The sequence below is a fragment of the Scyliorhinus canicula genome, chromosome 7 (assembly GCF_902713615.1).
Source record: "Scyliorhinus canicula chromosome 7, sScyCan1.1, whole genome shotgun sequence".
Lineage (NCBI taxonomy): Eukaryota > Metazoa > Chordata > Chondrichthyes > Carcharhiniformes > Scyliorhinidae > Scyliorhinus > Scyliorhinus canicula.
In genome coordinates this window covers 122,972,114-122,995,928 of record NC_052152.1, presented here as the reverse complement: position 1 = coordinate 122,995,928, position 23,815 = coordinate 122,972,114, and the positions used below count along the sequence as shown (strand labels likewise).

The 23,815-nt window shown below is 51.4% G+C and overlaps 1 protein-coding gene across 1 annotated transcript in view; it reads left to right on the top strand.

Moving 5' to 3' along the window:
• The window catches only part of LOC119969341 (coagulation factor X-like), a 172,330-nt gene extending 154,018 nt beyond the window's left edge, over positions 1 to 18,312 (top strand). Inside the window, exons 7-8 of the mRNA XM_038802863.1 lie at positions 2,306 to 2,423; positions 16,690 to 18,312. Of these exons, the coding sequence (XP_038658791.1) occupies positions 2,306 to 2,423; positions 16,690 to 17,267 (696 nt within the window). The 3' untranslated portion in view covers positions 17,268 to 18,312. The remainder of the gene's footprint in view (positions 1 to 2,305; positions 2,424 to 16,689) is intronic.
• The last annotated feature ends 5,503 nt before the right edge of the window (positions 18,313 to 23,815 follow it).

Here is a 23,815-nt window from a genome sequence, read left to right as displayed (position 1 = left end):
TAGATGGCATTGAGGTGCGTAGGGAAGAAGTGTTGGCAATTCTGGACAAGGTGAAAATAGATAAGTCCCCGGGGCCTGATGGGATTTATCCTAGGATTCTCTGGGAAGCCAGGAAAGAGATTGCTGAGCCTTTGGCTTTGATTTTTAGGTCATCATTGGCTACAAAAAGAGTGCCAGAGGACTGGAGGATACCAAATGTGGTCCCTTTGTTCAAGAAGGGGAGTAGAGATAACCCCGGTAACTATAGGCCGGTGAGCCTAACGTCTGTGGTGTGTAAAATCTTGGAGAGGATTATAAAAGATACGATGTATAATCATCTAGATAGGAATAATATGATTAGGGATAGTCAGCATGGTTTTGTGAAGGGTAGGTCATGCCTCACAAACCTTATCGAGTTCTTTGAGAAGGTGACTGAACAGGTGGACGAGGGTAGAGCAGTTGATGTGGTGTATATGGATTTCAGTAAAGCGTTTGATAAGGTTCCCCACGGTCGGCTATTGCAGAAAATACGGAGGCTAGGGATTGGGGGTGATTTCGAGATGTGGATCAGAAATTGGCTAGTTGAAAGAAGACAGAGAGTGGTGGTTGATGGGAAATGTTCAGAATGGAGTTCAGTTACGAGTGGCGTACCACAAGGATCTGTTCTGGGGCCGTTGCTGTTTGTCATTTTTATAAATGACCTAGAGGAGGGCGCAGAAGGATGGCTGAGTAAATTTGCAGACGACACTAAAGTCGGTGGAGTTGTAGACAGTGCGGAAGGATGTTGCAGGTTACAGAGGGACATAGATAAGCTGCAGAGCTGGGCTGAGAGGTGGCAAATGGAGTTTAATGTGGAGAAGTGTGAGGTGATTCACTTTGGAAAGAATAACAGGAATGAGGAATATTTGGCTAATGGTAAAATTCTTGGTAGTGTGGATGAGCAGAGGGATCTCGGTGTCCATGTACATAGATCCCTGAAAGTTGCCACCCAGGTTGATAGGGTTGTGAAGAAGGCCTATGGTGTGATGGCCTTTATTGGTAGAGGGATTGAGTTCCGGAGCCATGAGGTCATGTTGCAGTTGTACAAAACTCTGGTACGGCCGCATTTGGAGTATTGCGTACAGTTCTGGTTGCCTCATTATAGGAAGGACGTGGAAGCTTTGGAACGGGTGCAGAGGAGATTTACCAGGATGTTGCCTGGTATGGAGGGAAAATCTTATGAGGAAAGGCTGATGGACTTGAGGTTGTTTTTGTTAGAGAGAAGAAGGTTAAGAGGTGACTTAATAGAGGCATACAAAATGATCAGAGGGTTAGATAGGGTGGACAGCGAGAGCCTTCTCCCGCGGATGGAGGTGGCTAGTACGAGGGGACATAGCCTTAAATTGAGGGCTAATAGATATAGGACAGAGGTCAGAGGTGGGTTTTTTACGCAAAGAGTGGTGAGGCCGTGGAATGCCCTACCTGCAACAGTAGTGAACTCGCCAACATTGAGGGCATTTAAAAATTTATTGGATAAGCATATGGATGATAAGGGCATAGTGTAGGTTAGATGGCCTTTAGATTTTTTCCATGTCGGTGCAACATCGAGGGCCGAAGGGCCTGTACTGTTCTGTATCGTTCTATGTTGCTAATGGTTATCTTGATGCCTTTTGGGTGTCACGGTGGCACAGTGGTTAGCACTGCTGTCTATGGCGCTGCAGACCTGGATTCAATCCCAGCTCTGGGTCATTGTCTGTGTGGAGTTTGGACATAGAACATAGAACAATACAGCACAGAACAGGCCCTTCGGCCCTCAATGTTGTGCCGAGCCATGATCACCCTACTCAAACCCACGTATCCACCCTATACCCGTAACCCAACAACCCCCCCTTAACCTTACTTTTTTTAGGACACTACGGGCAATTTAGCATGGCCAATCCACCTAACCCGCACATCTTTGGACTGTGGGAGGAAACCGGAGCACCCGGAGGAAACCCACGCACACAGGGGGAGGACGTGCAGACTCCACACAGACAGTGACCCAGCCGGGAATCGAACCTGGGACCCTGGAGCTGTAAAGCATTTATGCTAACCACCATGCTACCCTGCTGCCCCATGCTCCTCACATCTCACACCCCACACCACCCCATACCACTCCACACCCCACACCCTACACAACCCCACACCACCCCACACCCCACAGCACGCCACACGTCTGCATGGGTTTCACCCCCAAAACCTAAAGATGTTTAGATTAGGTGGATTGGCCGTGCTGAATTGACCCTTAATTGGAAAAAAATAAATGGTTTTTTTTTAATTCTGATGCCTTATGTGAATTGTCCAACAGGTTCTTCTAATCGACGAAACTGGCAAAGGATTTTGTGGAGGCACAATTCTGAGCGAGACCTTGGTAGTGACTGCAGCCCATTGCCTAAACCAGACAGTTACCATCAATGCTGTTGTTGGTAAGGGGTTTACACTTTCTTAACGAGCATCTTTGATAAATACTCCCATTTAAAATAAATCCAATTTCACCAGGAAACAGTGAAGGGATTTTCTGATAAAGATTATGGCCAGAATTCTCCCATTCGCTGGCAGCGGGATTCTCTGGTCTCATTTGCAGCACACCCTCTGCTTTCGGGTGGTGTGGGGTGGGAGGTGTGGGGTGTGGGGTGGTGTGGGGTGTGGGGTGCTGTGGGGTGTGGGGTGGTGTGGGGCGGTGTGGGGTGTGAGGTGTGGGGTGGTGTGGGGTGTGGGGTGCTGTGGGGTGTGGTGTGCTGTGGGGTGTGGGGTGGTGTGGGGTGTGAGATGGTGTGGGGGGTGTGGGGTGTGGTGTGGGGTGGGGTGTGGGGTGGTGCGGGGTGTGGGGTGGTGTGGGGTGTGGGGTGGTGTGGGGTGGTGTGGGGAGTGGTGATGTGGTGTGGGGTGTGGTGCGTGGTGTGAGGGGGGGTGTGGGGGTATGGGGTGTGGTAGGGTGGGTGTGGGGGGGTGTCGGATGTGGGGGGGTGTGAGGTGTGGGGTGGTGTGGGGTGTGGCGTGTGTGGGGTTGTGTGGAGTGGGGGGGTGTGGGGTGTGGGGGGTGGGTGTGGGGGGGGTGTGGGATGTGGGGGGATGTGAGGTGTGGGGTGGTGTGGGGTGTGGCGTGTGTGGGGTGTGGGGGGTGTTGGGTGTGGAGGGGTGTGGGGGGTGTGGAATGTGGGGGAGTGTGGGGTTTGGGGTGTGAGGTGCTTCGATGGGAAATCCCATTGACAGCGGCGGGGACAGAGAATTGGGGCAGCCCACAGAGGGGGGTGGGGGGGGAAGGGTCAGAGTGATGTAGGGGAGAGGGGCTCAGAGTGTGGTGGAGGGGCTCAGAGTGGGGAGGGGGGAAGGGCTCAGAGTGGGGAGGGGGAAGGGCTCAAAGCAGGGAGGGGGAGGGGCTCAGAGCAGGAGGGGAAGGGGCTCAGAGCAGGGAGGGGGAGGGTCACAGAGCGGCGGGAGGGGCTCAGAGTGGGGAGGGGAGGGGCTCAGAGCAGGGAGGGGCACAGAGGGGGAGGGGGAGGGACTCTGAGCAGGGAGGGCAAGGGTCTCAGAGTGGGGGGGAGGGGCTCAGAGTGGGGGGGAGGGGCTCAGATTGGGGGGGAGGGGCTAAGAGCAGGGAGGGGGAGGATCTCAGAGTGGGGGGGAGGGGCTCAGAGTGGAGAGGGGAGGGGCTCAGAGCAGGGAGGGGTGCAGAGGGGGAGGGGGAGGGACTTTGAGCAGGGAGGGGGAGGGTCTCAGAGTGGGGGGAGGGGCTCAGAGTGGGGGGGGCGGGCTCAAAGTGGGGGGGATGGGCTCAGAGTGGGGCGAGGGGCTCAGAGTGGGGGGGGAGGGTCTCAGAGTGGGAGGAGGGGCTCAGAGTGGGGAGGGGAGGGGCTCAGAGTGGGGGGGGAGGGGCTCAGAGTGGGGAGAGGGGCGGGGCTCAGAGTTGGGGCTGGGAGGTGCTCAGACCGGGGGGGGGGGGGGGGGAAGGGCTCAAAGCAGGGAGGGGGAGGGGCTCAGAGCGAGGAGGGGCTCAGAGCAAGGAGGGAGGAGGGGCTCAGAGTGGGGAGGGGGAGGGGCTCAGAGCAGGGAGGGGCTCAGAGGGAGGACGGGGGAGGGACTCAGAGCGGGGAGGGGGAGAGGCTCAGAGTGGGGGGAGGGCCTTAGAGTGGGGGGAGGGGCTCAGAGTGGGGAGGGGGAGGAGCTCAGTGGAGAGGGGGGAGGGGCTAACAGTGGGGGGGAGGGGCTCAGAGTGGGGAGGTGGGAGGGGCACAGAGTGGGGGGAAGGGGCTCAGAGTGGGGAGGGGCTCAGAGTGCAGAGGGGGAGGGGCTTAGAGTAGGGAGGGGCTCAGAGTGGGGAGGGGGGTGGGGTTCTGAGCGGGGAGGGGGGAGGGGCACAGAGCAGTAGGGGAGGGCCTCAGAGTGGGGGGAGGGGCTCAGAGTGGGAGGGGTGCTCAGAGTGGGGATCGGGAGGGCCTCAGAGTGGGGAGGGGCTCAGAGTGGGGAGGGGCTCAGAGCCTCAGAGTGGGGAGCGGGGAGGGGCTCAGAGTGGAGGGCTCAGAGTGGGGAGGGGGAGGGGATCAGAGTGGGGAGGGGGAGGGGCTCAGAGTGGGGGAAGGAGCTCTGAGTGAGGGGAGGGGCTCAGAGTGGGGGGAGGGGCTCAGAGTGGGGGGGTGCTCAGAGTGGGGATCGGGAGGGCCTCAGAGTGGGGAGGGGCTCAGAGTGGGGAGGGGCTCAGAGTGGGGGGCTCAGAATGGGGAGGGGGAGGGGATCAGAGTGGGGAGGGGGAGGGGCTCAGAGTGGGGAAGGGCTCAGAGTGGGGACAGGGAGGGGATCAGAGTGGGGAGGGGGAGGGCTCAGGGTGGGGAAGGGCTCAGAGTGGGGGGGGGAGGGGCTCAGAGGGGGGAGGGGCTCAGAGTGGGGAGGGCCTCAGAGTGGGGAGGGGCTCAGAGTGGGGAAGGGCTCAGAGTGGGAAGGGTGGAGGGGCTCACAGTGGGAAGGGTGAAGGGGCTCAAAGTGGGGAGGGGCTCAGAGCAGGGAGGGGCTCAGAGTGGGGAGGGGGTAGGTGCTCAATGTGGGGAGGGGCTCAGAGCAGGGAGGGGCTCAGTGGGGAGGTACTCAGAGTGGGGAAGGGGAGGGGCTCAGAGTGGGGAGGGGGTAGGGTCTCAATGTGGGGAGGGGCTCAGAGTGGGGAGGTACTCAGAGTGGGGAGGGGCTCAGAGTGGGGAGGGGCTCAGAGTGGGGAGGGGCTCAGAGTGGGGAAGGGGTAGGGGCTCAGAGTGGAGAGGGGCTCAGAGTGGGGAGGGGGTAGGGGCTCAGAGTGGGGAGGGGGTGGGGCTCAGAGTGGAGAGGGGCTCAGAGTGGGGAGGGGGTGGGGCTCAGAGTGGGGAGGGGGTGGGGCTCAGAGTGGGGAGCGGGTGGGGCTCAGAGTGGGGAGGGGTGGGGGCTCAGAGTGGGGAGGGGGTGGGGCTCGGAGTGGAGAGGGGCTCAGAGTGGGGAGGGGGTGGGGCTCAGAGTGGGGAGGGGGTGGGGCTCAGAGTGGAGAGGGGCTCAGAGTGGGGAGGGGGTAGGGGCTCAGAGTGGGGAGGGGGTGGGGCTCAGAGTGGAGAGGGGCTCAGAGTGGGGAGGGGGTGGGGCTCAGAGTGGGGAGGGGGAGGGGCTCAGAGTGGAGTGGGGCTCAGAGTGGGGAGGGGCTCAGAGTGAGGAGTGGGTGGGGCTCAAAGTGGGGAGGGGGGGAGGGGCTCAGAGTGGGGAGGGGCTCAGAGTGGGGAGGGGGTGGGGCTCAGAGTGGGGAGGGGGTGGGGCTCAGAGTGGAGAGGGGCTCAGAGTGGGGAGGGGGGAGGGGCTCAGAGTGGGGAGGGGGTGGGGCTCAGAGTGGAGAGGGGCTCAGAGTGGGGAGGGGGTGGGGCTCAGAGTGGGGAGGGGGGAGGGGCTCAGAGTGGAGTGGGGCTCAGAGTGGGGAGGGGCTCAGAGTGGGGAGTGGGTGGGGCTCAGAGTGGGTAGGGGGTGGGGCTCACAGTGGGGAGGGGCTCAGAGCCCTGGGTTCCAACCTGGCACTGCCAAGGTACCCAGGTGGTATGGACAGCTGGCATTTTTTTGTGTGCTGGCGAGAGGCCAGAGGTGCCCTGTGTGTGTGTTGGGAGGGGTGTGGGACTACACTGAGGTGTTCCGGTGAGCAGAGCTCCTCAGTGCACAAAACTGGGCTGAAAGATAGGGGTGGAGCAGAATAAGGCATCACAGGTCCTGGCAGCTACATTGTGAAAGGCGTTGAAGGCAGTGGTTAGAGGAGAGTATATTTCAATTAGGGTGCATAAGGACTTCCAGTGGCGGCGATGTGCTGAGTGATCATACATCAGGTAGCTCTCCTCCCAGTCAGACCCAACACAGTAAATTTACTGGAGAGTTTGGCCCTAAAGCCACCCAAAACCCACCCGAACACAAAAGGCACGAACAGCGCGAGAAGCAAAGAGGATGCCAGCAAACAGCAGATCGAGGGGACGGCAAGAAGTCAGAAACAGGAGCGAAGGAAAGGGGCAAGAACGACGGGCGGACAGACTGGTGGCATATTTGGCAGGATATTTGGCAGCTCGTTGTGGTCTTTTTGTGGCCTTTACCCTGGTTTGTAGCAGGGATTTTGGAGGAATAAGGTGTAGAAGTGAGGGCAGAAGAGAGTGACCCCGAGTTTATGGAGCTGCAGACCAGAAGTGCCTGGAAAAAAAGCAAACCAGTTGGCTGAGGCAAGTGAGAAGTGGGGCAACGCACGCGGAGATGGCGGATGGGCAGGGGCAGGGTCCGGACCTGCCGGCCCAGTGGTCAGTGGAGCAGTTAGTGAGCTTCTTGAACGAGAAGTTCACCCAGCAGCAGAAGGAAAGTTTGGAGGACCTGGCCCGATGATGGACTCGATCACCTCGTTGAGATGAGACAGGCAGCCCAGGGACAGGAGATACAGAGGTTGGAGGAGCTGGTGGGGAGCATGAGGACAGTCCACCTTGATGGCAGCAGAGATGGGATTGATGACCTGGAGGAGGGGGCTGAAGGGTGGGTCAGTAAATTTGCTGATGATACCAAGATTGGTGGAGTAGTGGATGAGGTGGAGGGCTGTTGTAGACTGCAAAGAGACATTGATAGGATGTAGAGCTGGGCCGAAAAATGGCAGATGGAGTTTAACCCTGATAATTGCGAGGTGATTCATTTTGGTAGAAAAGATTTGAATGCGGAATAAAGGGTCAACGGCAGGGTTCTGAGGAATGTGGAGGAACAGAGAGATCTTGGAGTTCATGTCCACAGATCTCTGAAGGTTGCCACTCAAGTGTATAGAGCCGTGCAGAAGGCCTATAGTGTGTTAGCGTTTATTAACAGGGGGCTTGAGTTTAAGAGCCGCGGGGTTATGCTGCAGCTGTACATGACCCTGGTGAGACCACATTTGGAGTATTGTGCGCAGTTCTGGTCACCTCACTATAGGAAGGATGTGGAAGCATTGGAAAGGGTGCAAAGGAGATTTACCAGGATGCCACCTGGTTTGCAGGATCGGTCTTATGAGGAAAGGTTGAGGGAGCTAGGGCTTTTCTCTTTGGAGCGGAGGAGGATGAGAGACGACTTAATAGAGGTTTATAAGATGATAAGGGGGATAGATAGAGTGGACGTTCAGAGACTATTTCCTCGGGTGGATGTAGCTGTTACAAGGGGGCATAACTATAAGATTCAGGGTGGGAGATGTAGGAGGGATATCCGAGGGAGGTTCTTTACTCAGAGAGTGGTTAGGGTGTGGAATGGACTGCATGCTGTGATAGTGGAGTTGGACACTTTTGGAACTTTCAAGCGGTTATTGGCTAGGCACATGGAGCACACCAGAATGACAGGGAGTGGGATAGCTTGATCTTGGTTTCGAACAATGCTCGGCACAACATCGAGGGCCGAAGGGCCTGTTCTGTGCTGTACTGTTCTATGTTCTATGATTCAAGACCAGCAGAATCCAGTGGAGGATCTGGAGAACCATTCTTGTAGGCAGAACATCCAGATCGTGGGCCTGCCGGAGGGGAGTGAAGGAACGGATGCGGGTGCGTATGTGGGGAAGATGCTGGTGAAGGTGCTTGGGGAAGGTTCGTTTGACCGGCCGTTGGAGGTGGATTGGGCCCACAGGGCACTGATGCGCAAATCCAAGGGGGGCGAGCCATCGAGGGCGATGGTGATACGGTTGCATCGGTTCCTGGATAAGGAACATATCACGAGGTGGGCTAGGCAGACGAGGCGATGTATCTGGGACGGTGCTGAGATCCATGTGTATTAGGGCCTGGGCAGAGCTGGCGAAGAATAGGGCGAGTTTCACCAGGGTCAAGTCGGCCTTGTACAAGAAGGGCATAACTTTTGTACTACTGTACCCGGCTCGCCTATGGGTGACCTGTGGGGGCCAGGAGTTGTACTCTGGCTCAGCAGAGGAGGCAGTGGACTTTATGAAAGAGAATGGACTGGCAGGAAAAGGAGGATCTTGAACTTTGATGGAGGAGAAGTGGAGTGAATGTACTGTACTGTGGAAAACGTTGGGGTTTTGGTGTTCGGGTTTCTTCCGTTCTTTTCAGTTGTCTGGTTTTTGGGGTTAGGCTGGTTTATAGTTCATTGTTAAGGGATGAGGGGTGGTTTCTGTGTCCGTACCTTGCCTTTGTTTTGATTATTTTCACAAAGAGCAGGGGAGGGGAATCAGTTGGGGGGTAGGATGCTAGGCGCCATGGGCAGGGGCTGCCAAGCTATCTGGGCGGGTGTGTTCACGGAACAAAGTGGGGGGTGAACTGAAGATCTATGGGGGGGGGGGGAAGTTGGAGGGGGAGTGGGAGTGGGGGGTTTGGGTGGGGGAGGGGAATAATCCGCTAACAGGGAGGGGATTTCCAAAGTGGAGGAGGAGGAGGGTTGATGATAGTAGCTGCCCGAGGGAGGGCCAGGGGGTGTGTTTCAGGAGTTTTACAGTAAATTGTATAAATTGGAACTCCTGGCCGGGGAGGAGGGGGTGAAACGATTTCTGGGGGAGTTCACGAGGATAGATGAGGAGTTGGTGGAGGATATAGGAGCCCCATTTGGGCTCGGGAAGGTTATAGAGGGTTTGGGGGTGATGCAATCAGGCAAAGCTCCGGGACAGGACGGATACCCAGTGGCGTTCTATAAAACGTTTTCCTGGCTGTTGGGACCGCTTTTTGTAAAGGCTTTCAATGAGTCCAAGGAGCTGGGAGTGCTCTCCCCAACGCTGTCGCAGGCATCGATCTCCCTTATTTTGAAACAGGAAAAAAGATCCAGAGAGCTGTGGCTCGTAGAGGCCAATCTCCCTGCTAAATGTGGATGCGAGATTGTTGGCAAAGATCTTGGCCACACACATAGAGCAGGGGTAATAGGGAATGAAAAAATGAAATGAAATGAAATGAAATGAGGGGAGGACCAGACGGGATTTGTTAAGGGACGACACCTGGCGGCCAATATTAGGCGGCTCCTTAATGTAATAACGATGCCTGCGGTAGTGCACGAGGTCGAGGTGGTGGTGGCCATGGATGCAGAAAAGGCCTTTAATCGGGTGGGAATAGTGGAAATATTTGTGGGATGTCCTGGGAAAGTTTGGGTTTGGGCAGGGATTTGTGGATAGGGTTGCTCTCTCAGGCACCGGTGGCAAATGTCAGGATGAATCGGGTGCAGTCGGAATATTTTAGCCTGTGTCGGGGGATGAGGCAGGGGGTGTCCACTCTCACCACTACAGTTTGCCCTGGCCATAGAGCCTTTGGCAGTGGCACTGCAAACATCCAACGTTTGGCAGGGGATAGTGAGAGGGGGGTAAAACAGGGTCTCGCTCTATGCGGACAATTTGTTTCTTTATATAACAGACCCGTTGGGGGGAATTGCAGGAATTATGGGGATACTGGAGGAATTTGGTCGGTTCTCAGGTTACAAACTGAATTTGGCAAGAGCAATGTTATTGCAATCCAGGCAAGGGGGCAGGAGAGGAGACTGAGGGAGATGCCGTTTAAAGTGATGGGAGGGAGTTTTAGGTACCTGGAGATTCAGGTTGCAAGGGACTGGGGTCGGCTACATGAATTAAATTTGGGCAGGGTGATTGACCAAATGAAAGGAGACTTCTGTAGGTGGGACGTGCTCCCGCTGTCACTGGCGGGGAGGCGACAGACTGTGAAGATGACAGTCCTTCCGAGATTGCTGTTTGTTTTTCAGATGAATGCGGCGATCTCGGATTTTTTGGTAAGCCCCGCGGGTAAAGAAGGTCCTGCTTGAGCGGGGGGCGCAGAGGGGAGTTTGGCCCTTCTGAACTTTATCAACTATTATTGGGCGGCTAATATAGTAATGGTTAGGAAGTGGGTAATGGGGGAGGGGTCGGTGTGGGAGCAGGCAGAGATGGCATCTTGTAAGGGCATTGTAAGGGTGCTGTTCTCGATGGCCCGTTACTCCACAAGCCCAGTGGTAGTGGCAGCCCTGAGAGTCTTGGAGCAATGGAGCCAGCACATGAGACTGGAGGGGCGTTGGTGTGGTCACCGATCTGTGACAATCACCCATTCGCTCCAGCGGGGCTGGAGGGGGGGCTTCAGGAGGTGGCAGCGAGTGGGGATTGAGAGATTTGGGGACCTCTTTAAGGAGGAGCTAGAGGAGGAATTTGAGTTGCCAGGTGGGAATGGGTTCCGATACTTGCAGGTGCGGGATTTTTTTCGGAGGCAGATCCCAAGCTTCCCTCGCCTCCCACTACAGGATAAGGTTATGACTAAAACAGGAGTTGGGGAGGGGAGGGTCTCGGAAACATATAAGGAATTGATGGAGTGGGTAGGAGTCCCAATAGGGGAGGTGAAGAGGAAGTGGGAGGAAGAGTTGGGAGGGGAGTTGGAAGTCGGACTATGGGAGGAGGCCCTGAGGAGAGTCAATTCATCCTCGTCATGTGCCAGGCTTAGCCTGATCCAGTTCAAGGTGGTCCACAGGCTGATATGACTGTGACCCGGAAGAGTAGGATTTTTGAGGAGGTGGAGGACAGGTGTGAGCACTGTGGGGGAGGTCCTGTGAACCATGTACACATGTTTTGGGTGTGTCCGAAGCTGAGGGGATTTTGGCAGGGATTCTCAGATGTCATGTCAGAGGTCCTGGAAGGGAGGGTGACTCCGAGTCCAATGGTGGCAATATTTGGAGTGTCGGAAGATCCAGGAACCCGGGAGTGGGGCGGGGGGGGGGGGGGGGGGGGGGGGGAGGGCGAGAGGCTGACATTTTGGCCTTTGCCTCCCTGGTGGCCCAGAGACGGATTCTGCTGGGATGAGGGAACTCAAAGCCTCAAAGCCGAGTGCTGCGTTAGTGACATGGCAGAGTTTCTTAGGTTAGAAAAAATTAAGTTCGCCTGAAGGGGTTCACTACAGGGGATCGCTAGGAGGTGGCATCCGTTCATCAATCTATTCAAGGAAAATTGACTGTCAGCAAGGGGTGGGGGGAGGCACGGAAGTGACGAATATGGGTAGGGAATCTAATGAAGGGAGAACCGTGGGATGGAGTAGGTACATGGACCATGATAGTTTATGCTTGGGGAAGACGGGCATGTTATTGTGGGGTATTTGTGTGTGTTGGATTTTTTTGTTTAAAATGTCAAAATTATAAATGCCTTAATAAAATATTTTCTAAGAAAAAAAGAAGTTGGGTGGGGACTCTGCAGCGAAGCACTGAGCAGGACAAACTCCACCTCCTCCTGTGCAAGGCTCAGCCTAATGCAGCTCAAAGTGGGGCACAGAGCGCACCTGACCAGAACCCGAATCAGCAGATTCTTCCCGGAGGTGGAGGAGAAATGTGAACAGTGCAAGAGAGGCCCTGCCAACCATACCCACATATTCTGGGCTTGTCCCAAAATTACTGGGTTCTAGACAGCCTTCTCCGAGGCAATGTCCAAGGTTGTGGGGCTGAGGGTGAAGCCATGCCCAATAGTAGCAATCTTCAGGATATTGGAGCAGCCAGAGCTACACATGGGGAAGGGGGCCAACGCCGGAGAAACCTGCTCAGCTGGGGATCAGCAGCACCTCCCACAGCTGCAGACTGGCTCGCTGACCTCTCGGAATATCTCTACCTGGAGAAGGTTAAATATGTCATCCGAGGGTCGGAGGAAGACTTCCTAAAGACATGGGGGCAGTTTGCCGGCCTGTTTCAGAACCTGTTTGAGGCCAGCAACAACGAGTAAGATGGGGAAACGGGAAAGATAGAAAGAAAAGGGAGAGGAAAAAGAAAAAGAAAAACAGAGGGGGGAACCATAGAAACACGCAACCCGGGGGTAGGAGGGTGTGGAAAGAGGAGAAAAGGCTGGAAAGACACAAAAGGGACAATGTGGGAGGGAGGCGGCTACCCTCACACCCCGCCCCTGCCAATCACAGGGGAAATACAGCCAAAGTCAAGGGGGGAAGAAAAGAAGGGGGGAGAGGAAGTGGAGAGAAGGGGAACACACTCACCGAAAAACCGACCAGGTGGCAAAGTATATAATACAGTAAATACCAGAGGGACGGTACGTCATGGTCAGCGGTGTCCTGGAAGGGGCACCGGTCGTACGGTCTTACTGGTAAATGTGTACGTTCCCAACTGGGATGACACAGGATTCATAAAGAAGACCATGGCGGAAACCCCCAACATTGACACACACCGATTGATTATGTGTGGGTGACTTCAGTTGCATGAAGGACCCACCGATAGACAGTTCAAACCCCAGAACAGGGAGAAAGACTGGCATGGCTAGGGAGTGAGGAGTCTTCATGGAGCAGTTGGGGGTGGTGGATCCATGGAGGTTCCTGCATCTGGGAGAAAAGGAATTTTCATACTTTTCACAAGTGTGCAAGGTATACACCCGTATTAACTTCTTTGCAGAGGGGTAATCGGTGCTTCCAGGAATCACGGTAGCGGAATACTCCACAATCATTATCTCCGATCATGCTCCACATTACATCGATGTGAGGTTGGAGACAGACTGTGCCCAGCGCCCCACATGGAGGCTGGACACGGACCTCCTGGCCGACAAGGTCTTCTGCCAAAACGTCACGGGCCATAGTGGAGTCACCCTCCACGTTTTGGGAGGCACTGAAGGCCATGATTAGCGGAGAGATCATAGCCTACAAGGCGTACGGAGATAGGGAAGAGAGGGTGACCAGGCAGCGGCAAGTGGACTCCATTCTGGAAGTCAACAGAAAGTACTCCGAGGCCCTGACCATAGAGCTGCTGGCAGAGAGGAAAGAGCTGCAAATGGATTTTAACCTGCTATCCACCAGAAACACAGTAAGAAGTCTTCAACACCAGGTTAAAGTCCAACAGGTTTGTTTTAAACACTAGCTTTCAGAGCACTGTTCCTTCCTCAGGTGAATGAAGAGGTATGTTCCAGAAACATATATATAGTCAAATTCAAAGATGCCAGACAATGCTTAGAATGTGAGCATTTGCAGGTAATTGAATCTTTACAGATCCAGAGATAGGGGTAACCCCAGGTTAAAGAGGTGTGAATTGTCTCAAGCCAGGATAGTTGGTAGGATTTAGCAAGCCCATTCCAGATGGTGGGGGATGAATGTGATGCGACATGAATCCTAGGTCCCGGTTGAGGCCGCACTCATGTGTGCGGAACTTGGCCATAAGTTTCTGCTCAGCGATTCTCCGTTGTCACGCGTCCTGAGGGCCGCCTTGGAGAACGCTTACCCGGAGATCAGAGGCTGAATGCCCTTGACTGCTGAAGTGTTCCCCAACTGGAAGGGAACATTCCTGCCTGGTGATTTTCGCACGATGTCCGTTCATTCGTTGTCGCATCTGGAGGAAACCCAAGTCACTGGGAGAAAGTACAAACTGCACACAGACACCCAAGGTCGGAATTGAACCTGCGTCTCTGGAGCTGTGAGGCAGCAGTGCTAACCACTGTGCCACCATTCCACCCCTTAACGGTGGTCAGATGGGCTGATTGGGACAAAAGGTGGTTAGGAAGGTAATTGGTTTGGGGAAAGGCAGGGGAGTAGTTGAGGGATACTCAGGTTTTGGGGAGGTAGTCAGGAGTCAGGGTGGTAGTCAGAGAGTCCAGTGGTGAATCAGTCGGAAGAAGGATCACTAATATAGTTGTGCAGGAGTTAAAACTGGTTGTAATCCTTCTAACATTTCCTGGGTTAGTATTTTGCTCAAAGAATCAGAACGGGGCAGCACGGTAGCATGGTGGTTAGCATAAATGCTTCACAGCTCTAGGGTCCCAGGTTCGATTCCTGGCTGGGTCACTGTCTGTGCGGAGTCTGCATGTCCTCCCCGTGTGTGCGTGGGTTTCCTCCGGGTGCTCCGGTTTCCTCCCACAGTCCAAAGATGTGCAGGTTAGGTGGATTGGCCATGCTAAATTGCCCGTAGTGTCCTAAATAGTAAGGTTAAGGGGGGGGGGTTGTTGGGTTATGGGTATAGGGTGGATACATGGGTTTGAGTAGGGTGATCATTGCTCGGCACAACATCGAGGGCCGAAGGGCCTGTTCTGTGCTGTACTGTTCTATGTTCTATAACCGTCCTAATTTTCTGACTCTGTATCAGAGTTTTGGAGGCTTTCAGACTCAGGGTTGTAACTTCCTGAGGAATTATTGTGCAGTCAGTGCCTGGGGATTTCCAAGAGGTCCCCAGGCACAACTTCCAGGATATACAGCACAGTAGCATTGTGATTAGCACAGTTGCTTCACAGCTCCAGGTTCATAGATTCGATTCCCAGCTTGGGTCACTGTCTGTGCGGAATCTGCACGTTCTCCCTGTGTCTGCCCTTGGTGTCCACAAACGTTTGGTGGGTTACTGGATTATGGGGATAGGGTGGAAGCATGGGCTTAAGTAGGGTGCTCTTTCCAAGAGCCAGTGCTGATTCGATGGGCCTAATGGCCTCCGTCTGCACTGTAAATTCTATGATACCCGGGGTACGACCATCTCAAAATTTCCCTTACAGAGAAATATCTTGATGGCTTCATTCAAAGAACCTCCACTTTCCCAAATCCCCACCATCTGTAAATTTGTCCAGATTCTCAAGTGTCCAGGATTAATGCAGGACTCCAATTCTTCCCTTGCTTTATGGCAGCAACCTGTTAGTGGTGAGCACTACTCAGCTTGCTAATGAATGGTAGTCGCATCAAGCCAAAAAGATGTTCTACCCATCAAATAAATGAGTAATGTGGTATATGAAGCCAGGTATGCAGGCTTCATGTCCCAAAGACTGGCAAATCATGTCACACAGCATGTCCCTTCTGCTGTTTACAACGGCCAAGGTAGAGACTGCCAACCGCGTTGCCACCATGCTGTCTTGTTCTTTGTATGATGTGGAGATGCCTGTGTTGGACTGGGGTGAGCACAGTAAGAAGTCTTACAACACCAGGTTAAAGTCCAACAGGTTTGTTTCAAACACTAGCTTTCAGAGCACAGCTCCTTAACCCGAAAGCTAGTGTTTGAAACAAATCTGTTGGACTTTAACCTGGTGTTGTAAGACTTGTTCTTTGTAGACAGAAAGGACACAAGGTGCGGGACCCCCTGCCGGCCAGTCCCGCCGGCGTATGTTACACCAGGTATTTGCCGGCGGGACCTGGCTACGCGAGCGGCCTCCGGGGTCCTCGGGGGGGGGCGCAGGTGGACTTGGCCCCAGGGGGTTCCCCCACGGTGGCCTGGCCCGCGATCGGGGCCCACTGATCCACGGGCGGGCCTGTGCCATGGGGGCACTCTATTGTTCCGCGTCACCCGCTGTGGTCTTCCACGATGGCCGACGTGGAGATGAACCTCCCTTGCGCATGCGCTGAGATGACGGCAGCACATGCTGACGCTCCTGCGCATGCGCCGACTCACGCCGGCCGGCGGAAGCCTTTCGGCGCCTTTTGGAATGGCGCCAAGCCCCTTCCCTGCCGGCCGGCGTGGCGCAAACCACTCCGGGGCCGGCCTAGCCCCTGAAGGTGCGGAGGATTCCGCACCTTAGGGGCGGCCCAACGCCAGAGTAGTTCACACCACTCCTCGGCGCCGGGATCCTTCACTCCATCGGGTAGGGGAGAATCCCCCCCATGGTGCCTGATTAAGCTAAATATAAATAAGCTGATTCATTCCTCAGGGCAATGCCTGTACTAACCAGGGTTAAATGGCCTGGTTTAAATTTCAAACAATCCTTGGCAGCTAACCGTCAATCACCTGGTGTATTCTCCATGATGATGCCTCAACCAATCAGAGTCTACTTGCCAACCAATCAGCAATCTCCTGCAGTATAAATTATTATTTTCCTCTCATATTGGTATACTTCCAAAGGGTTCCAATGAGTGGACAGCACAGTGGCACAGTGTCAGGGAGCCGGGCTTAATTTCATCCTTGGGTGAATGTCTGTGTGGAGTTTTCACTTTCTCCCTGTGTCTGTGTTGGTTTCCTCCGGATGCTCTGGTTTTCTCCCATAGTCCAAAGATATGCAGGTTAGGTGGATTGGCCATGCTAAATTGCTCCTTAGTGTCCAAAGGTTAGGTGGGGTCACAGGGATCGGGTAGAGGACTGTGCCTAGGTAGGGTGCTCTTTCAGAGAGTTGGTGTGCACTCGATGGGCCGAATGATCTCCCCTTGCACTGTTGGGATTCTATGATTGCGAGATAAAATATTTTGACATGTCTCTTTCATGTCACATTTTGTATTGCCAAATGACTATTTTTTTCAGTTCATTGTGAACAAATTAATGGAAGTTTGAATGTTGAGTTGCTGCCTTATTGGCACATATCTGTTATTCCCCCCCCAGGTGAGTTTGATGTCAAGAAAGAGGAGAATACAGAACAGCGACTGGAGGTTGTGGCAGCAGTTCCCCACCATAGGTTCTTCCATAAAACATATGACAACGATATTGCAGTCCTGGTATTGAAGGATCCGATGCATTTCAACAAGAATGTTGTTCCAATCTGCCTGCCCCAAAGAGAATTTGCAGAGACGGTCTTGATGAAAATGCCAGATGCATTAGTCAGTGGTTGGGGCCGTATCTTCGATCATGGGATGACAGCCAAGAAGCTCCAGCGCCTCAAAGTGCCGTACGTTGATCGGACAAAGTGCATTGAGTCCAGCAAGTATCCTGTGTCTCAGAACATGTTCTGTGCTGGCTACAAGGATGAGAGCAAAGACGCTTGCCAAGGGGATAGTGGTGGGCCCCATGTTACCAAACACAAGAACACCTGGTTCTTGACTGGCGTTGTGAGCTGGGGAGAAGGATGCGGACAGAAAGGGAAGTATGGCATCTACACAAAGGTGGCCCGGTACATCAAGTGGCTTAAAATGGTTATGAGAGAGATGTCTCCTACTAACAGGAACATAAGCTCAACTCTTTAGTTCAGGAATGAACAAACCTTACAAATGAGTGACACAATTAGATCCACTCCCCATCTAATCCAATAAAACATCATTGTTGAAGTAATGCTCATATATTCATACAACATAAAGACAAAATTCAGACTACATTCCACATGATCTTAGTCACACCAACTGTCCTCAGAATGCCATAGATTAAGCCAAAATTTGTACTTATAATGACAGTGAAAATGTCAGTGTTCATCATTTGGGCAGCATGGTAGCATAGTGGTTAGCACAATTGCTTCACAGTTCCTAGGTCCCAGGTTCGATTCCCGGCTTGGGTCACTGTCTGTGTGGAGTCTGCACGTTCTCTCCGTGTGTGCGTGGGTTTCCTCCGGGTGCTCCGGTTTCCTCCCACAGTCCAAAGATGTGCAGGTTAGGTGGATTGGCCATGATAAATTGCCCTTAGTGTCCAAAATTGCCCTTAGTGTTGGGTAGGATTACTGGGTTATGGGGATAGGGTGGGGGTGTGGGCTTGGATAGGGTGCTCTTTCCAAGAGCCGGTGCAGATTCGATGGGCCGAATGGCCTTCTTCTGCACTGTAAATTCTATGATTCTATGATTAGTGTTAAAGTCATGGCAACTTCTACCGTCTGTACATGTGCAATTAAATGTGGGAATTGGAAAGTTGGTATCAGTGACATTTTGATCTTTCCAGGGTAAACTAATACGTACTTTACATAATTACTTGTATGGCATGATCATCAGGCTTTTATACACTATTCTTTCTCTTAAGAGAAAACATTTTAACTGTTAAACATTGCAAAATGATCCCGAACTGAATTGTTGCAGTGTGTAAAATTGTAGCTACTGCCAACGTCTCTGACCTGAAATATTAATTTTATAAGTGTGGGGTTCCATTCTTTCCATTCCATAATAAAGGATGCATGATTTTTAAAATAATAAACAGTAATTTTTTTAAGTTTGTTTGTGATATTTCATCTTCTATCTTGATGCCATTGTTATGTCCCTTTCTTGATTTCACTCATTGTGTAATGATTAAAAAGTGAGCTTTAATCTGTGATTTTTATTTCCCCGTCTCTGTTTGTGAGAATTATTTGATCTGATTGGATGCACAACTTGCTTGATGACACCACTGTTGCTTATCCGTAGAATCTGTCGTACAGAATGAGGCCATGAGGCCCATCGAGTCTGCACCAACGCCTCCCGCTCCCCCCCCCCCCCCCAACCCCCACCCTGAAAGAGCCCACCTAGGCCCACTCCCTCACCCTACCCTGTAACTCCACCTAACTTGCACATCTCTGGACACTAAGGGGCAATTTAGCATGGCCAATCCAACTAACCTGCACATCTTTGTACTGTGGGAGGAAACCGGAGCACCCGGAGGAAACCCACACAGACACGGGGGAACATGCAGACAGTCACCCAAGGCTTGCATCAAACCCATTTCCCTAGTGCTGTGAGGCAGCAGTGCTTCACACCACAGATCTCATTTAACTGACTGCCATTCACTGACTCATTCCCGTCCTGACCAATCAGGAATAAACTGCCTGGTTTAAATTTCAATTTAGTTCCCAAAGATTTACCTTTCTCAGAAAATGCCATAACATTCTCCTAAGCCATAAGTATAATACCTAATCATATATTCTATGTTGTAATTTGAATACTACATGTCAAAACATTTTTTTTCAACTAGACTGTGCAACAGGATATTGCTATAAAATACACCATTAATATCAAAACTAAACACAAAAATAAAGAACATCAAACAGCCTGAGTAACAATTAGTGTTATTGACATACACTATATCAATAACATAGTGCAGTAGTGACAGGTAAACTGTTGGATGGAGAGTGCCTGATAGTGATGGATAGACTGAATATTGCTGAATGTACAGGAGTGACAGATGAACCGAACAGCGGAGAATCTCTCAGAGCGACAACTACACGAAACTGTGCATGTAATCAATAAAAACAGAGACAGTGGTAGTGATTTTAGCAGGAGGGGGTGACAGGCAGGGGGTGGGTGGGCCGGAGAGCCCCAACGTACCCAGGGCACCAGGAAACCTTCCCACCACGGGGCTGCATGTCGGACACCTGAACACTGACAACCACATTGAATACACAGATACATACATACATAGAAAATAGGTGCAGGAGGAGGCCTTTTGGCCCTTCGAGCCTGCTCCGCATTCATCACGGTCATGGCTGATCAAAGAACAATAAAGTCAAAGAGTCATCAGATGGCCAAAGGGTCATCTGGACTCGAAACGTTAGCTCTTTTCTCTCCCTACAGATGCTGCCAGACCTGCTGAGGTTTTCCAGCATTTTTTTTTGGCATCTGATTCCAGCTTCCGCAGTAATTTGCTTTTATAAAGAACAATACAGCACAGGAACAGGCCCTTCGGCCCTCCAAGCCTGTACTGGTCATGATACCAACCTTTGCCAAAACCCTCAGCACTTCCTTGTGCCATATCCCTCTACACTCATCCTACCCATGTGTTTGTCAAGATGAATGTGATGAATGTTATCAGTAGCTGATATAACGGTACCTTACCTTTAATGCATTGGTCCTTTAAGACCGGGCTTGGAACCCTGGGGGAATCCGCCTCTGGCTCCGCCCCCAGGAAACAGTATATAAGATGAGACTCACTCGGCAGCATGGGATGAGCACACTTCTCGGCTGCTGTACAGTTCTCAGATGATTAAAGTCTTTGAATCACCTATCTTCTCTCCTGTGTCGTGATTGAGGGTATCTCAATTTAAGCATCTGACACATCAAGATGGACAGCGCTCTAAAGCCGGAGAAACTCAACCTGGACTCTCGGTCGCCGGAAGCCCCGAAAATGTTTAAATATTGGCTGCGGTGTTTTGAGGACTATATTGACTCCTCAGCGACTGATGTCGACGGCGCTCGCAAGCTGCGTTTACTACATGCCCGGGTGGGCCACCGACTCTCCTCTTCGATCGAGAACGCTGCAAATTACGAAGCTGCGGTCAAGATACTGACGAAACACTTCGTGAAGCCAATTAATGAGGTACACGCCAGACATTTAGAACATAAGAACATAAGAACTAGGAGCAGGAGTAGGCCATCTGGCCCCTCGAGCCTGCTCCGCCATTCAATGAGATCATGGCTGATCTTTTGTGGACTCAGCTCCACTTTCCAACCTGAACACCATAACCCTTAATCCCTTTATTCTTCAAAAAACTATCTATCTTTACCCTAAAAACATTTAACGAAGGAGCCTCAACTGCTTCATTGGGCAAGGAATTCCATAGATTCACAACCCTTTGGGTGAAGAAGTTCCTCCTAAACTCAGTCCTAAATCTACTTCCCCTTATTTTGAGGCTATGTCCCCTAGTTCTGCTTTCACCCGCCAGTGGAAACAACCTGCCCACATCTATCCTATCTATTCCCTTCATAATTTTAAATGTTTCTATAAGATCCCCCCCTCATCCTTCTAAATTCCAACGAGTACAGTCCCAGTCTACTCAACCTCTCCTCATAATCTAACCCCTTTAACTCTGAGATTAATTTAGTGAATCTCCTCTGCACACCCTCCAGTGCCAGTATGTCCTTTCTCAAGTAAGGAGACCAAAACTGAACACAATACTCCAGGTGTGGCCTCACTAACACCGTATACAATTGCAACATAACCTCCCTAGTCTTAAACTCCATCCCTCTAGCAATGAAGAACAAAATTCCATTCGCTTTCTTAATCACCTGTTGCACCTGTAAACCAACTTTCTGTGACTCATGCACGAGCACACCCAGGTCTCTCTGCACAGCGGCATGCTTTAATATTTTATCGTTTAAATAATAATCCCGTTTGCTGTTATTCCTACCAAAATGGATAACCTCACATTTGTCAACATTGTATTCCATCTGCCAGACCCTAGCCCATTCACTTAGCCTATGCAAATCCCTCTGCAGACTTCCAGTATCCTCTGCACTTTTCGCTTTACCACTCATCTTAGTGTCATCTGCAAACTTGGGCACATTGCCCTTGGTCCCCAACTCCAAATCATCTATGTAAATTGTGAACAATTGTGGGCCCAACACGGATCCCTGAGGGACACCACTAGCTACTGATTGCCAACCAGAGAAACACCCATTAATCCCCACTCTTTTCATAGAATTTTTTTTTTTAGAATTTTTTAGAATTTTTTTTTTACAGTGTAGAAGGAGGCCATTCGGCCCATCGAGTCTGCACCAGCTCTTGGAAAATTCACCCTACCCAAGGTCAACACCTCCACCCTATCCCCATAACCCAGTAACCCCACCCAACACTAAGGGCAATTTTGGACACTAAGGGCAATTTATCATGGCCAATCCACCAAACCTGTACATCTTCGTGACTGTGGGAGGAAACCGGAGCACCCGGAGGAAACCCACGCACACACGGGGAGGATGTGCAGACTCCGCACAGACAGTGACCGAAGCCGGAATCGAACCTGGGACCCTGGAGCTGTGAAGCGATTGTGCTATCCACAATGCTACCGTGCTGCTTTCTATTAATTAACCAATCCTCTATCCATGCTACTACTTTACCCTTAATGCCATGCATCTTTATCTTATGCAGCAACCTTTTGTGTGGCACCTTGTCAAAGGCTTTCTGGAAATCCGGATATACCACATCCATTGGCTCCCCATTAGCTACTGCACTGGTAATGTCCTCAAAAAATTCCACTAAATTAGTTAGGCATGACCTGCCCTTTATGAACCCATGCTGCATCTGCCCAATGGGACAATTTCTATCCAGATGCCTCGCTATTTCTTCCTTGATGATAGATTCCAGCATCTTCCCTACTACCGAAGTTAAGCTCACTGGCCTATAATTTCCTGTTTCTGCCTACCTCCTTTGTTAAACAGTGGTGTCATGTTTGCTAATTTCCAATCCACTGGGACCACCCCAGAGTCTAGTGAATTTTGGTAAATCATCATTAGTGCATCTGCAATTTCCCTAGCCAAATCTTTTAGCACTCTGGGGTGCATTCCATTAGGGCCAGAAGACTTGTCTATCTTTAGCCCCATTAGCTTGCCCATCACTCCCTCCTTAGTGATAACAATCCTCTCAAGGTCCTCACCTGCCATAGCTTAATTTCTATCAGTCGCTGGCAGTTTATTTGTGTCTTCCACTGTTTTGACCGACCCAAAAAACCTGTTCAGTTCCTCAGCCATTTCCTCATCTCCCATTATTAAAACTCCCTTCTCATCCTCTAAAGGACCAATATTTACCTTAGCCACTCTTTTTTGTTTTATATATTTGTAAAAACTTTTACTGTCTGTTTTTATATTCTGAGCAAGTTTACTCTCATAATCTATCTTACTCTTCTTTATAGCTTTTTTAGTAGCTTTCTGTTGCCCCCTAAAGATTTCCCAGTCCTCTAGTCTCCCACCAATCTTTGCCACTTTGTATGCTTTTTCCTTCAATTTGATACTCTCCCTTATTTCCTTAGATATCCACGGTCGATTTTCCCTCTTTCCACCGTCCTTCCTTTTTGTTGGTATAAGCCTTTGCTGAGCACTGTGAAAAATCGCTTGGAAGGTTCTCCACTGTTCCTCAACTGTTCCACCATAAAGTCTTTGCTCCCAGTCTCACTTAGCTAGTTCTTCTCTCATCCCATTGTAATCTCCTTTGTTTAAACACAAAACACTAGTATTTGATTTTACTTTCTCACCCTCCATCTGTATTTTAAATTCCACCATATTGTGATCGCTCCTTCCGAGAGGATCCCTAACTATGAGATCATGAATCAATCCTGTCTCATTACACAGGACAAGATCTGGGAATGCTTGTTCCCTCGTAGGTTCCATTACATACTGTTCTAGGAAACTATTGCGGATACATTCTATGAACTCCTCCTCAAGGTTGCCTTGACCGATCTGGTTAAACCAATCGACATGTAGATTAAAATCCCCCATGATAACTACTGTACCATTTCTACATGCATCAGTTATTTCTTTGTTTATTGCCTGCCCCACCATAACGTTACTATTTGGTGGCCGATAGACTACTCCTATCAGTGACTTTTTCGCCTTACTATTCCTGATTTCCACCCAAATGGATTCAACCTTATCCTCCACAGCACCGATGTCATCCCTTACTATTGCCCATATATCATCCTTAAATAACAGAGCAACACCACCTCCCTTACCATCCACTCTGTCCTTCCGAATAGTTTGATACCCTCGGATATTTAACTCCCAGTCGTGACCATCCTTTAACCATGTTTCAGTAATGGCCACTAAATCATAGTCATTTACGATGATTTTTGCCATCAAATCATTTACTTTATTCCGAATACTACGAGTATTCAGGTAAAGTACACTTATGTTGGTTTTTTTACCTCTGTTTTGAATCTTAGCATCTCCAGTTTTATTCCTTTTAGTATTACTGGGCCTATTCACTGAGCTCCCCTCAGTCACTGTACCTTGTACTGTCTCCCTTTTTGATTTTTGACTATGTCTTCTCTGCCTTGCACTTTTCCCCTTACTTCCTTTTGCTTCTGTCCCTGTTTTACTACCTTCCAACTTCCTGCATCGGTTCCCATCCCCCTGCC